The following is a 14,427-nucleotide window of genomic DNA, read 5'->3' as shown; positions in this document are numbered from 1 at the left end:
AAATTTTAACTTTTATGTGTGCATTAAAAAAAAAAAAAATAATAAATAATATGATAGAATTAAATATGATAAAATAGTATTTATGAAAATAAAATTAAATTGAAATAAAATACAGTCTTATAATGTAATAAAATAATTTTAAAATAAGGAATTTAAAATATATACAAAATATATATATATATATGTTTGGATTAATAAAATTTAAATATATATAAAATATATACAGAAATTATTCTTTTAAAAATGATTATGGGAATTTCCCTAAAAAAATGAATAAAAAATTATCAAAAGATAAAAATGTTTGTGTATATATTTATAAATATAAAATTATTCTTCTATATAAATATAAACTGGAATTTTTATAATAGTATCCTCTTTATTTATATTTCTATATTTAAATTTAACATTAATAAAACCTAGCTTTTCTCCAACTTTTGCTTTATCTATTTGTAAATAAATAGTATATTTTGAATTGACACAAAATAGTTTATCCTTAAAAATAGCGAGTAAAGGTAATTCATTCTCAATATCAACATCAACATTTATATTGTATTTACTATGATTATAAATATCTATCTTATATTTTTTATTTTTGTTTTTAATCTGTCCAAAGTCTACATAAGTGCCCTCCTCTTTTAATTTCCAATAATTTTTTTTATAACAATAATTTTTAAAAATATAATCAAATAAATATTGATTTAAAAGAATATCTTCTTTTCTATTTTTATTTATATTATCTGTTAAATTATAATCAGTTTTTAATTCAGATGTTTCTATATAATTAGTTACTTCATAATTACATAAATCTACTTTTTTATTCTCTTCACTATTTTCAAATTTATTAGTTTTTTCATTCAATGTATTATCAAAATTTAATGTATCATTTTCATTAACATTTTTACTTTCACTTTTAGTTGAAATATAAGAGTTATCATGTTGCTTGGATATATTTTTAAGAGTTATTAAGTCTTCTCTTTTATTTATAATTTTATTGATATTATAAAAAGAAAATTTATGACAAAATATTTTCCTTTTTCTGTGTTCCTCTATATCCTTTATTCCATTAAAATTTTGATAAAAATTCAAATATTTATCTTTATATATATTTGTTAATGTTTCTATTGTCTTTTTTTTTTCATATAAATTTAAAAAAAAAAAGAAAGTTCTAACTTTTCTTATGTCATCATTTATTGATTTTATTTTTCTTGTACTTGTTTTTATAATATAAATTATTATATATACAAAAATAAAAAAGTTTACCTTTCTAAACATTATAGAATTTTCTTTTTCAGAACATTTTTCATAAATATAATCCTTTATATTATTATTTTCTTCTATATTACTATAATTTATTTTTTCTTTCTTTTTCTCTTTTTCTAAATTATCAATATTACAATTACAATCAATTTTATTATTATTTTTCTCTTCTTTTTCTTCACTTTTTTTAACAGAGTTATTTCTTTTTATATTTCTATGATCTTCATTACCTTTTCTACTTTCATCATCTTTATATGTTTCTTCATTATTTTCTATTTTTGTTTTTTTGTTTTTTTTTTCTTCTTCCTCCTTTTTCGAAGTTTCATCTTCAATATTTTTCTTTATCTCATTTTTTTCTTCTGTCACAGAGGTACTTATATTTGATTCAGTATCTTTTACTTGTATTACTATATTTTCTTTTTTATAGGATACATCAATTTTATTTTTATATTTTTCAAAAACATTTTCTTTAATTCTATCAAAATAATTAACTGTGAGTATCCATATTAATTCACATTCTTTTTTTGAATTAAGAAAATTTTTTATAATTTTTAAATCTTCACATAAATTTATAATATCAAACAAGGATATGTAATTTGTATACAAATTCATATCTCTAAATAAATCAATATTATTATTAGATGTATTGTTTTTAATATTTTCTATATCTTCTTTTAATTTATCAAATAAATTAACATAAAAATTATATAATATTTTAACTGTTCCTAATATATTTTTTTTTTTTCTTTCTTTTACTATATCATTATATTCATTTTTTGTTTTTTTTAAATTTTCATTGTTTTTTTCAATGTTTTCTAAATTATTATTATTATTAATTTGCTTGCTATCTTTTTCTTTATCTTTCTCATTATTTTCTGTTTTATTATCATTTAATAATATATTATGTGATATCCCATTTTTTGATTTGTGTATGTCTTTTTCCTTTCCTTTTTTATTTCTTATATTTTCATTACTCTTTATCTTTTTTTTATCAACTTTTTTTTTTTCTTCTAAATCAAAAGGTTCTTGTTTTTTTTCTCCATCGCTTAAGTAACTACTATTGTTGCTATCTCCATCATTTAATTTCTGTTCTTCATTATACTCTATATGTTCATAGATAATTATTTTTACATTTTTATTTTTTAATTCTATATTAGCTTTTTTTCTTATATCTAAAAATTTTTTATATAAATCTGTATTTATATCTACCTTATCTTTTTTCTTAATTCTAATAACTTCATAAATTGGCTTGAATGAAGGAGCCTGCATTTTTTTTTTTTTTTTTACTATTTCCTTGAATAAAAAGGAACTGCAAAATACTTAAATAAAACAGAAATTTTTTCAGAAAGCTCGAATTCTTAATAGTGTAAATAAAATAATATTTTTTTCATAAATCCCAAAAAAATTAATTTAGAAGCAATTTTTAAGAAAAAATAAAATTATTTATAGTGTGGAACAGTATTTGTTTTTAAATTATTAAAAATGAAAATGTCTGAAATAAAGGAATTTTTAAATTGAATTAAAAGATAATGATGAAGGAGAAAAATAATAAGAAAGAATATATATTAATTTATATATATATATATATATATTCTTTTATTACTCATTTATTTAGAAGTAGCAATTAACTTTTATATCAACATAATATATTTCTTTTTATTCCAAATAGTATTTATATTTATTTATTTATTTTATTTTATGCATATCTTCATTTAATAATATTCACTATAATTAAGACAGTAGGAAAATTAAACGAATTAAATTTTTTAAAATAGAAAACAAGTATTTTTATATAATTTTCTTTTTTTTTTTTTTTCTGATGTTATGCATATACGAAAAAAAAAGAAAAAAGAAAAATTATTTCTATATTATCTATCTTTTTTTAAATTTCCTCTTTTACATTATTTATGTATTTATGAAATATATTCTAACAAAATTTTATTAGGAAAAATTGATTTAACATTTTACTTAATATGTTTTAGTTATTGTTTTACTTCAAGAATAACTATTTTTTATTTTTTTTAAGTAATAGATTTTTATACTATATTTTATTTCAATTATTTTTTAAAAAGAATAAAATAATTTATATGTTTTATGTTTAATAATACTAAATCGCTTTTTATTGTCTTTTAAAACATATTTAAATTGATTTATACAAATATTCATATATCTATTTATGAATAATTCATTAAATAAAATAGTTATATTACTTTCTTTTTTGTTGTTTGTAATTTTTGCATATCTATTTTAACTTCTTTGCATAATTTATTTTCCATATTGTTTTTCTTTTTTTTTCTCCCTTGATATTACACAATTATGTTGCATATTCATTTTATTACTCATTTTATTTAATTTTTTTTTTTTTTAAATTTTATATATATCTACAAACTAAATTTAAAATATTGAATATTTAAAAAAAAAAATAAATAATAATAATAAAGTTATTAAATTATTTATGTAAAGGCAAATTATTTATTAAAAAATCAATAAACAGTTTGATCTTAAAAACTTTCATTTAAAGAACTATTATAAAAAGAATTATGTTATTGATCATTTTTCAGAAATAAAAAATAGTTTTAATCATATTTTTTTTTTCATATTTTTAAATAGTATATCAATACAAAAAGAAATAATAAATAAATGTTTAAGAAAAAAAAATTTTAATAGGATAATAATATTTTAATTAAAATAAATTAAAAATATATATATATAAAAGTAAATCTTGTAAATAAAATGATTACATAGTAAAAACATATTTTCATTGATAAAAGTACAAACGTAAATTTTGATTATATAAAAATTTTTATAATTTAAAAATTCTTTATCAATTTTTAAATTCTACTCATCTAAAAAAAAACAAAGAAAAAAACTAAAAAAAAAAAAAAAAATTGAATTTTTATTAAATAAGAGAATAAAATTACAACAAGAAAAAAAGAAAATAAATGTATTAATATAAGAGAAAAAAATTATGAGTTTTAATAATGACGGAAAATATTATAAATGTACAATGAATAACGAATCAGTTAAAAAAAATGCAGGATTTAACAAAATATCAAGAGCTTCGATTAATAGTAATGAAAAAATTAACTTACCAAATAAAAAACACAATTATGATGAAAATAATAGTATAAACAATAATTTAAAAAAAGATAAGCATATGTTAGTAAAGAATAATACACAAAATATATCCATTAATTTTACCAATAAAAAAGATTCTCTGTTTTCAAAAACAACGAAATATTTAAATAATATAAAAGAATTCAATTCCGAATATAAAATAGAAGAGGAGAAGAGAAAAATGATTGACGATATTGATAATTTACATAAGAGTGAAATGAAAGATACTAAAAAAAAAGAAAGCAGCAACTATTTTACAAATGATAAAATAACGGGTAAGTATTTACATAGCAGAGAAAACAAAAGTTTTGATATATTACATGAAAAACGTAGTAATGAAATTTATATAAAACCAATAAATAAAAAATATATGAATTCATGTGAAAAAAAAAAAAAAAGATCATATGAAGAATTAAATGATAAAATAGATAAAGTATATTCTCATAATTCTAATAAGAAGTCATCAGAAAGATATAATAGTGTAAATAAGAAATCTCATGAAAGAAAGAGATATAAAAATTCTCCGGAAATATATAATAAAAGAATGAATAGTAGAAGAGAAAAAAAAATAGAAACATTTGAAAAATCACCATGTAAGCTTGATAATAAAAAGGAAACAATAAATAATTCAGAGAATTCTGAGCGTTTTTTAAAAGAAAAAAAAAAGAGTCTTGATTACAGAGAATCAAAATTTGCTGATGAAAAATACGATAAACATAAAGAAAAATATAATAAAGGAAATTTTGAGCTTAATGAAAAAAATAAATCATGTAAGACACTAAAATATCCAAACTATAAGTATATTGACAATGACAAGGCAGCGAATCATAAAGATATCAAGATTGGAAAAGATGTAATTAATAAAAAATATATACATAAGGATAATACAAATGCATATGTTAATGAAGATGAAAAATATAGTGAAGAAAAAAAAGAAAAAAAAGAGTCATATTATAATATAAATGATAAGAAAAATATACAAACATATCCCAAAAATTTTAATGAAAATGATGAACCATGTAAAAGTAAGAAATATTATGAAGTATGCAGAGATAGCAAGGAAATAGAAGAAAAAAGTTTGCAGAAAAAGAGCTCCTTGAAAGATGATAATAAATCAAAAAGAAAGATAGAAAATATAAATGAAAATATAGGTGAATATATCAGTGAAAATATTAAAGAAAATATTAGTGAAAATATAAGTGAAAATGCACACGAAAGTATTAGTGAATCAAGAAATTCGACAAGTGATGAAAAACATACAGAAAAAAACAAAAATGAAAATAGTAGCTATGAAGAAGATGCAGTAGAAGAATGTGAAACACCAAATGAATATTCGAGTGACAGTGAAAAAAATAAGGTTGATTGTATATTAAATGGATGCAGAAGTGTAAAAAATTATAGAAAATTAAATAAAATAAGCGAAGGCACATACGGTACAGTATTCAGAGCACAGAATAAAAAAACAAAAAAAATTGTTGCTCTTAAACAATTGAAACATTTTTCAAGTATACAAAATGAAGGATTTGCAATAACCTCATTGAGAGAAATAAATATATTATTACAACTAAAGCACGAAAACATCCTATCAATTAAAGAAGTAGTAATTGGTAAGAATTTAAATGATATATATTTAGTAATGGAATATATTGAACACGAATTAAAAATATTATTAGATAATAAATTACCAAGTTTTACAATATCTGAATTAAAATGCCTACTAAAGCAGTTATTAAGTGGAATAAATTATTTACACACTAATTGGGTTATGCACAGAGATTTAAAACCAACTAATTTATTATATAGTAACAGAGGAATATTAAAAATTTGTGATTTTGGGATGTCTAGAAAATTTGGTCATATAAATATACATAATCTTACAAAAAATGTGGTAACCTTATGGTATAGGGCACCTGAATTATTATTAGGAGAAAAATTTTATACAAATAAAATTGATATATGGAGTGTAGGATGCATTTTTGCTGAAATGATATTAAAAAAACCACTATTTATAGGAGATAACGAATATGAACAAATTATGAAAATTTTAAGTTTATTAGGATTACCGGATAAAGAATCTTATCCTGAGTTTTATGAATATACATTTATATCGAAAAATAAAGACTTATTTAAAAAAAAAAAAATTAAAATGAATGTTAATAATATTCGTTCCTATTTTCCAAATGTAGCTAATCAATTTTCTGGTTTATATTTGTCTGATAATGGAATAGATTTATTACAAAAATTATTACATTTTAATCCCAAAAATAGAATATCTGCAGCTGAAGCTTTAAATCATCCCTATTTTAAAGAATTTCCAAAACCGACAGAAATAAGTGAAATGCCAATTATACCAGATACTAACAAAGTTATCAGATCCAGTAAAATGGCTCGGCATGTTAATTTATTAAATCAAAAAAATATCCAGTTCCATTCCTAAAAAAAAAAATTATGCTGAACAGGTCATCATAATTTATATAAATGTGCATATACATATACTTAGGTGAATAAAACTTTGACTTATTTGAAAAACCATGAATAAAAATAAAAATAAAACTTTTTTACGATTATTATTTTTTTCAAGATGAAAAAGAAATGTATAAATTAAAATTTTTAATCCTTTTATGTTTTTTTACTTTTGATTTTTTTGTATTTTTTTTTTTTTTTTTTGTTTAATTCTCTTTAATTATTTATTTGTTATTCTTGTGCATGAAATTTTTTAAAAATCACTTTTTTAAATGTAGAGTAATATATAAATAAAATGTCTCTTTTAATATATTAATTCAATTATATATATTATTATATAAAAATTATAAAAAAAATTTTGTTTTGAAGAAAATGCGAATTTTACAAAATAAAGTATTTTAAAGCCCTTTTAGTAATTAACTTAAAAAAATATAACATTATTTTTTTATGAAATATAGAGAAAAAGGGAAAAATATGTCAACATATTTTTTTTTTTTTTTTTTGTATAATGATAGCAATTTATTGAACAAAGAAAACAAATGATATTCATAAATTATTAGTGAAAAAAATTTGAAAAATAAGAAAGAAAAAAAGTTGTTTAATTTACATACTTATTTAAAGTCAAAAATATTGTCTATTTTTATTTTATTGTCTTTATTATTATATATACTATTATAACTATATAATAAATTGTTATATTTATTTTTAATATTATAAGGATTTTTTCCTTCGTTTACTTTGTTATATAAAGTATTTATAGGAATTTCCTTATTTATTTCATTTATGTAATAAGAATTTCTTCTTAAATTATTTTCTAATGATTCATTTTGTCTTAATGTATTTTCAAAATTTTTTTTTTTTTTTGATATAATATGATTTTGGTAAAAAACAGGATGACTCATGTTATTTTTTTTGTAAATTTTACAATTCTTATCAAACTCGTGAAATTTTTCTTCATAATTTTTTAATTTATGATTTTCTTTTTCTGTATAATTACATGGATATTGTATCTTATCACCATTTTTTGTATAATTTAAACTTTTATCTTCATTTAGGCTATTTTTGTAGTTGAATTTACTATTATCATGTAAATATAGATTTTTTTTTAATATGTTTCCTCTATTACTTGAACAATTATTCTTAAGTTTGCAAAAATCATAAAAATTACTTTTATTTAATTCACTTAATGTATTTAGATTACTTTCCTCCTGCTTATTTATGTCTATATATATACTCCCATTTAATTTATTTGCATAGTCATAATCATTTATTTGATTTAAATTATAATTAGGTGATTTTTTTATATTATTTGAATGTGTTAAAAAAAATGCACATTTACTTGAAGTTTCATTTTTTTTTAAATCATTAAAAAAAGCATTATCTCTATTTTTAAAGGTATTTGTATCATGTTTGATCTCCTTTTTATTATTTAATTGATAGTTGTTATCATAATATTTTAAATGTTTTGTATTATTGAAATTCAGATAATTTAGTTTATTTTTTTTTTCATATGAATTTCTATCTATATCTCCATTTGTATTGTTAATCGTATTAATATAAGGAGTATCTGCTAAGTATATGTCATTTCTGTTATAGTATTTGGAGGATTTATTTTTTAAAAGTGTTTGTTTTTGAATTAAATTATTTTCGCTATTTTTATTTTTCAAAATTGAGCAATCGTTACATATATATTTTTTTATTCTATTATAATTATTGTAACAACTTATACTATTTTCAACATTTTTGTATTTTTCACAACAACAACACAATATATCATTTTCTAGTTTTACACTTTCATTATAGATATTCTAGTGAAATTAAAAAAAAAAAATTATAAAGTGATAAACATAATGTTCTGTTTTTTTTTTTTTTTTTTTTACTTGTGTATCATAAGGAGAATATAATTTTACGTTTTCTAAATGTAATATTTTTTTTTTATTAAAAAAAAAAGAGAAAAAAAAAAATATAAGGACATATTATATGTTTACTTACAGAAATAAATATACAAATGTAAAAACATATTTATAACTTATTGGTATATATAAAGTTATTATTTAAAATATATTTATATTTACCATTCTGATTGTTATTTAAAAAATTTTTTATCTTATTTTTTATTCCTTTAGAAGCATTTTTATGAATATTGGGTTTAACTCTTAAGTCTACACCTTGTAATTTTAGCTATATATTTTTAGAAAAAAGAATAAAAAAGTAATATATATATATATATATAATGATATATAATACCAAATAAACATAGAAAACAAAATTTTAGCATATTAGTGAGAATTTTTTTTTTTTTGTTTTTACGGTTAATATTCCTGACAACGTTTTAAAACTTATATTAATTTTTTCTATTTTCAAATAAACTATTTCTATATCTATATTTTTGCTCTTAAAAAAAAAAAAAAACAAAAAAAGAAAAAAAATAAAAAAGTATGAAAAAAATTGATAAATTATAATTTCTTAATAAACCATGAAAAAAAAAATAGAGATGTAACTTTTAAAAAATTATTAATTTCATCATTTTTTATGACTATATTTCTGATCTCAATTCCTGCATTCATATTCATGGTTATGAAATTATTGTCACAAGCTATAAATAAATAAAAACAAAAATTTTAATTATGAGCATTAAAAAAAACAAAACAAAACAATTATTTAAGTATTTATAACAAAAAAAAGTGTAATATTTCCTTTTTCTTTTTCTTTTTTTTTTACATTCAAAATATTTTCCTAAAAACATCTTAAGCATTATGTCTATCATTTTATTTGATATTATATTTAAGAAAAAAAAAATGATTTTTATTTATAAACCAAAAATAAGGACAAGTATAAATAACAATTACAAAGAATACACTTAGGTTGTTAATTCACTTTTTTTTTTTTTTGATATAAAAAAATATACGGAAAATATTTTTTATTATTAATACTTGTAAAAATTTACATATAAATATATATATATATCAATGCTTTTACACATATAAACATGAACATTATTTTTCACAAATATAAGAAGATACAAAAACACATAAAAGTTCAGTTTTTCTCTTTTTTTCTTTTTTAAATTTTGGAGTATGTATATCAATAGAAATAATATCCTTTTTTATATAGTATTTATAATAATAGAAGAGAATTTCTTGTATTTAATAAAAAACAAAAAAAAAATTATAGCAAAAAATAATCATATATTTTGTCTATTTTTTTTTTTTTTTTTTTTTGCGTATTCTTTATATTCTAACTCTTAAGTGTAAAAATATGAAAAATAAAAAGTATTTTTTTTTTTTTTTTATGAGCGTGCTTAAAATTTTTTTGTTCTTATTTTTTTAAGTGCATGCTTAACATTTTTTGTTCTTTTTTTTTTTAGACAGCTTGCTTAAGAACTTTTTTAATATTTGGAAAATTTATTAAAAATATTATTATTAGAAATATATTTCTATAAAAAGAACTAAATAATATATTTTTTTTTTTTTAAATATGAAGTACTAAAGTAGAATTATTATTAATGTTTATAAATTTTTTTTTAAAATAAAAAAGTTATAGTTTTTAAATTTTTACTAAATATATTATTTTTGACTCTCTTTCATTTTTTTTTTAATGAGAGATAAGATTTCATATTTATTACTAAAAGAAAAAAAAAATTATAAAATGAACTCAAAATATAAATATGTCATTTATTAAATCTTCTCGATATTCTTCTAAAAAAAGTTTTTCTTATGAAAAAGAATTATCATCAACAAGTACTATTATAATATTAACATAATGTTTTATATAAATTATTTCTTTTCTTTTTTTTTATATATTATTATAATAAATGTATCGTATTAATATTTTTTTTCTTTTTTCTTTTTTCTTTTTTCTTGTATTCATATAGCTACACAAATAAATAAAAACAGAGATGAAATAATAAAAAACAAAGTATATTGCCCTATTGAATTAAAAAATGTTTATAAACTTTTAGAAGATAGTGATAAATTATTAGCAAAAGTAATATAAATACATCATATACAAATATATTTAAAATAATCTCTTCATTTATTTAAATTCTTTTTTTTTCTTTTTTTTAGAAAGGTTATAATTTAGATGAATTAATATTACACAATAATAAAATAAGTGAATTCATAACTTTATGCGAGAATTATAAAGTTAATATTAATAGTCAGAATAAACCAGAATTAAAAAAAACGTATAATTCTATTGAACAAAATCTACATTATTTAAATAAACATATAGAAACAGCTAAGAAAGATAGCTTAATTCTAAAAAAAAAAATAAGAAAATTTTCAGATCCTTTATACCTCTCTAACTTAGAACAAAAATATAAGCAAGTATGTTTAGATATAGATAACACAAAAAAAAAGATAAAATTTTTAAAAGATAGCATAAGAAAAAATGAAAGGCTACTAGACTCAAATAAAAAAAAACCAAACAAAATTACATTAGAAAAAGAATATAAAAATTTATTAAATCAACAATCTACTCTATGTTCTAGATTAATACAACTACAAAGCGCTAATAAATTATATGAAGAAAATATTTACAAGTAACTTTAAAAATAAGAAGTGAATTTTAACTTATTATTTCTTCAAATATATATACTTTTAATTTTTTTTTTACTTTTTTCTATTCTTTTAGGATAGATGAACAATTTGAAGAAATTAAAAAAAAAATTAATGAATTTAATATAGATAAAAAAAATGGTAAAGACAATTTTTTTGATATAGGAAACGAAAACTCAAAAGAAAATTTAGAAAAAAGGATTTTTATGTTAAATACAAAAAGAGATGATTTAAAAAAAGAAAAAAATAATATTATAAATATCCTAACTAATACTCTTGCTAAATTAAGAAAACAAATAGCAAATTTAGAAAATGAGAAAATAAACTTGCTAAATGAAGAAAAAAATAATTTAGATAAATATCAAATTTTAAAAAAAACATTAAACACAAAACTATTAAAGATAAATAAAAATGAAAACAGAGAAAAACAAATAATAAAAAAAAATTGGCTGGAAAAGAGAGAAGACAATGAAAATACAAAATTTGATATAAATAAAAAAAAAATAAAAGAGCATACTTTAATTAATGATAAATATATTGGAGAAGAAAATTTTATTGAAAATTTATTAGAAGAAAAAAGTATGTATGTAAAAAACGATAAAGAAATAAATTCCAAAAAGGGGTATGAAGAATATAGCCAACCAGTAAATTCTGATTACAAAAAAAATTTTAACAAAATAAATGATTCTGGGAAAAAAAAAAAAAAAAAAATGTATTTGCCACAATTTGAAGAAGATATACTTTTAAAACTTCAAAACAAGATAAATGAAAAATTGCAACAAAGTGAAAGGAATAATTTAGAAAAGGAGAAAACTTCGAAAGATAAGCCAGAACAACGTAATATAGATAATTTAATGAAAGAAAAAAAAAAAAATGAAATATATAATAAAATGAATGAAACAGAAAAGGACATATACTATGACGTGTTAGAAGAAAAAAAAAGTAATGCAAAAGAAATTATAATAAATGATAAAAATAATAAATGTTATGATAAAACAAATAACGAAACATATAGAGAAGTGAATAATGTGATTGATAGTGAGGTTAGAGATAATATAAATAGAGATACATATAAAACTAACAATAAAATAAGTGATGATATTAATGATAAAAATAATGATGAAGAAAATGATGAAATAAGTAATAGAATAAATAAAAAATTAAATAATGAAACTAGTAACAAGATAAACAATGATATTATATATGAAATAAATGTCGATATAAATGATAAAATTTATAATGAAAAAAATAGCGAAGTAAAAGATAAAATAGTTAAAGAAATAAAAATTAGATTAGAAAATGGAATAGATAATGAGATGGATAATAAAATAGATAGCGAAATGGATAACGAAATAGATAATGAAATGAATAATGAGGTGGATAATAAAATATATGGCGAAATAGATAATGAAATGGATAATAAAATAGATAGCGAAATAGATAATAAAATATATGGCGAAATGGATAATGAGATGGATAATAAAATAGATAGTGAAATGGATAATGATATGGATAATAAAATAGATAGCGAAATGGATAACGAAATAGATAATGAAATGGATAATGAAATGGATAATGAGATGGATAATGAAATGTGTAATGAATTTGATAATAAAATAGAGAATGTACCAAATGATAAAATTGAGAATAAATTTAATGACGAAATTATTAATGATACATATAATAAAATTAATAATGAAATACATAATGAATTTCATGATAAAATAGAGAATGAAATTAATGACGAAATATATAATGAAGTTCATGATAAAGTAGAGAATGAAACTAACAATAAAAATAATAACGAAATAGATAATGAAATTAAGGATGAAGCAGATAATGAAATTAATGATGAACTAAATAATGAAATAGATAATGAAGTTAATGATAAAGTAGAGAATGAAATAGACAATGAAATTATTAATGATATAGATAATAAAATTAATAATGAAATATATAATGAGGTTAATGACAAAATAGAGAATGAAATAGATAATGAAGTTAATGATAAAGTAGAGAATGAAATAGATAATGAAGTTAATGATAAAGTAGAGAGTGAAATAGACAATGGAATTATTAATGATATAGATAATAAAATTAATAATGAAATATGTAATGAAGTTAATGACAAAATAGAGAATGAAATAGATAATGAAGTTAATGATAAAGTAGAGAATGAAATAGACAATGGAATTATTAATGATATAGATAATAAAATTAATAATGAAATATATAATGAGGTTGATGACAAAATAGAGAATGAGATAGATAATGAAGTTAATGATAAAGTAAAGAATGAAATAGACAATGAAATTATTAATGATATAGATAATAAAATTAATAATGAAATATGTAATGAGGTTAATGACAAAATAGAGAATGAAATAGATAATGAAGTTAATGATCAAGTAGAGAATGAAATAAATAATGAAGTTAATGACAAAATAGAGAATGAAATAGATAATGAAGTTAATGATAAAGTAGAGAATGAAATAGACAATGGAATTATTAATGATATAGATAATAAAATTAATAATGAAATATGTAATGAAGTTAATGACAAAATAGAGAGTGCAATGTATAAAGAAATTATTAATGACACATATAATAAAGTTAATAATGAAATAAATAATGAAATAAATAATGAAACAAATAGTGAAATAAATAATGAAGTAAATAATGAAATTAATAATGAAATAGATAATGAAAATAAAAAAAAAGAAAATGAATTATAATTAAATATGATGATATCAATATGAACAACAACAAAATGTAAAAAACAATGTTAAAAATTAAAAAATATTATGTATGTAAGCATAATAACTTAAGGTATTTATTTTTACCTATATAATATTTTTGAATAGTTTATATTATATATATATTATTATTTTTCAAAAATAACATAAAACTGTTTTTATTTATCATGTATAACAGTATTATTAAGGAGTTTACTTCTTACGTTACTTTATAATTAAAACATTTTCACATGAAATTTGTAAAATGAAGTTTTGTACATGCATAACTTTATTTT

At 18.1% G+C, this 14,427-nt stretch overlaps 4 protein-coding genes across 4 annotated transcripts; 2 read left to right on the top strand and 2 right to left on the bottom strand.

Moving 5' to 3' along the window:
* Window positions 1–327: 327 nt before the first annotated feature.
* Window positions 328–2,526, bottom strand: PRELSG_0513200 (conserved Plasmodium protein, unknown function; the record flags this gene model as incomplete). The annotated part of the gene is made up of 1 exon (XM_028675389.1): window positions 328–2,526. One exon carries the CDS (start codon window positions 2,524–2,526, stop codon window positions 328–330), a length of 2,199 nt encoding a protein of 732 aa, XP_028531983.1.
* A 1,699-nt stretch (window positions 2,527–4,225) lies between these two features.
* Window positions 4,226–6,811, top strand: CRK1 (cdc2-related protein kinase 1, putative; the record flags this gene model as incomplete). Its single annotated transcript, XM_028675388.1, has 1 exon — window positions 4,226–6,811. The coding sequence occupies one exon, from the start codon at window positions 4,226–4,228 to the stop codon at window positions 6,809–6,811; it is 2,586 nt and encodes an 861-aa protein (XP_028531982.1).
* A 637-nt stretch (window positions 6,812–7,448) lies between these two features.
* On the bottom strand, window positions 7,449–9,604 carry PRELSG_0513000 (conserved Plasmodium protein, unknown function; the record flags this gene model as incomplete). The annotated part of the gene is made up of 6 exons (XM_028675387.1): window positions 7,449–8,645; window positions 8,718–8,752; window positions 8,913–9,018; window positions 9,148–9,231; window positions 9,339–9,433; window positions 9,559–9,604. 6 exons carry the CDS (start codon window positions 9,602–9,604, stop codon window positions 7,449–7,451), a joined length of 1,563 nt encoding a protein of 520 aa, XP_028531981.1.
* A 900-nt stretch (window positions 9,605–10,504) lies between these two features.
* Window positions 10,505–14,131, top strand: PRELSG_0512900 (conserved Plasmodium protein, unknown function; the record flags this gene model as incomplete). The annotated part of the gene is made up of 4 exons (XM_028675386.1): window positions 10,505–10,577; window positions 10,712–10,824; window positions 10,905–11,380; window positions 11,473–14,131. 4 exons carry the CDS (start codon window positions 10,505–10,507, stop codon window positions 14,129–14,131), a joined length of 3,321 nt encoding a protein of 1,106 aa, XP_028531980.1.
* Window positions 14,132–14,427: the final 296 nt, after the last annotated feature.

This window comes from Plasmodium relictum (assembly GCF_900005765.1).
Source record: "Plasmodium relictum strain SGS1 genome assembly, chromosome: 5".
In the NCBI taxonomy this organism is placed as follows: Eukaryota; Apicomplexa; class Aconoidasida; order Haemosporida; family Plasmodiidae; genus Plasmodium; species Plasmodium relictum.
This window is presented reverse-complemented; position numbering and strand designations above follow the sequence as displayed.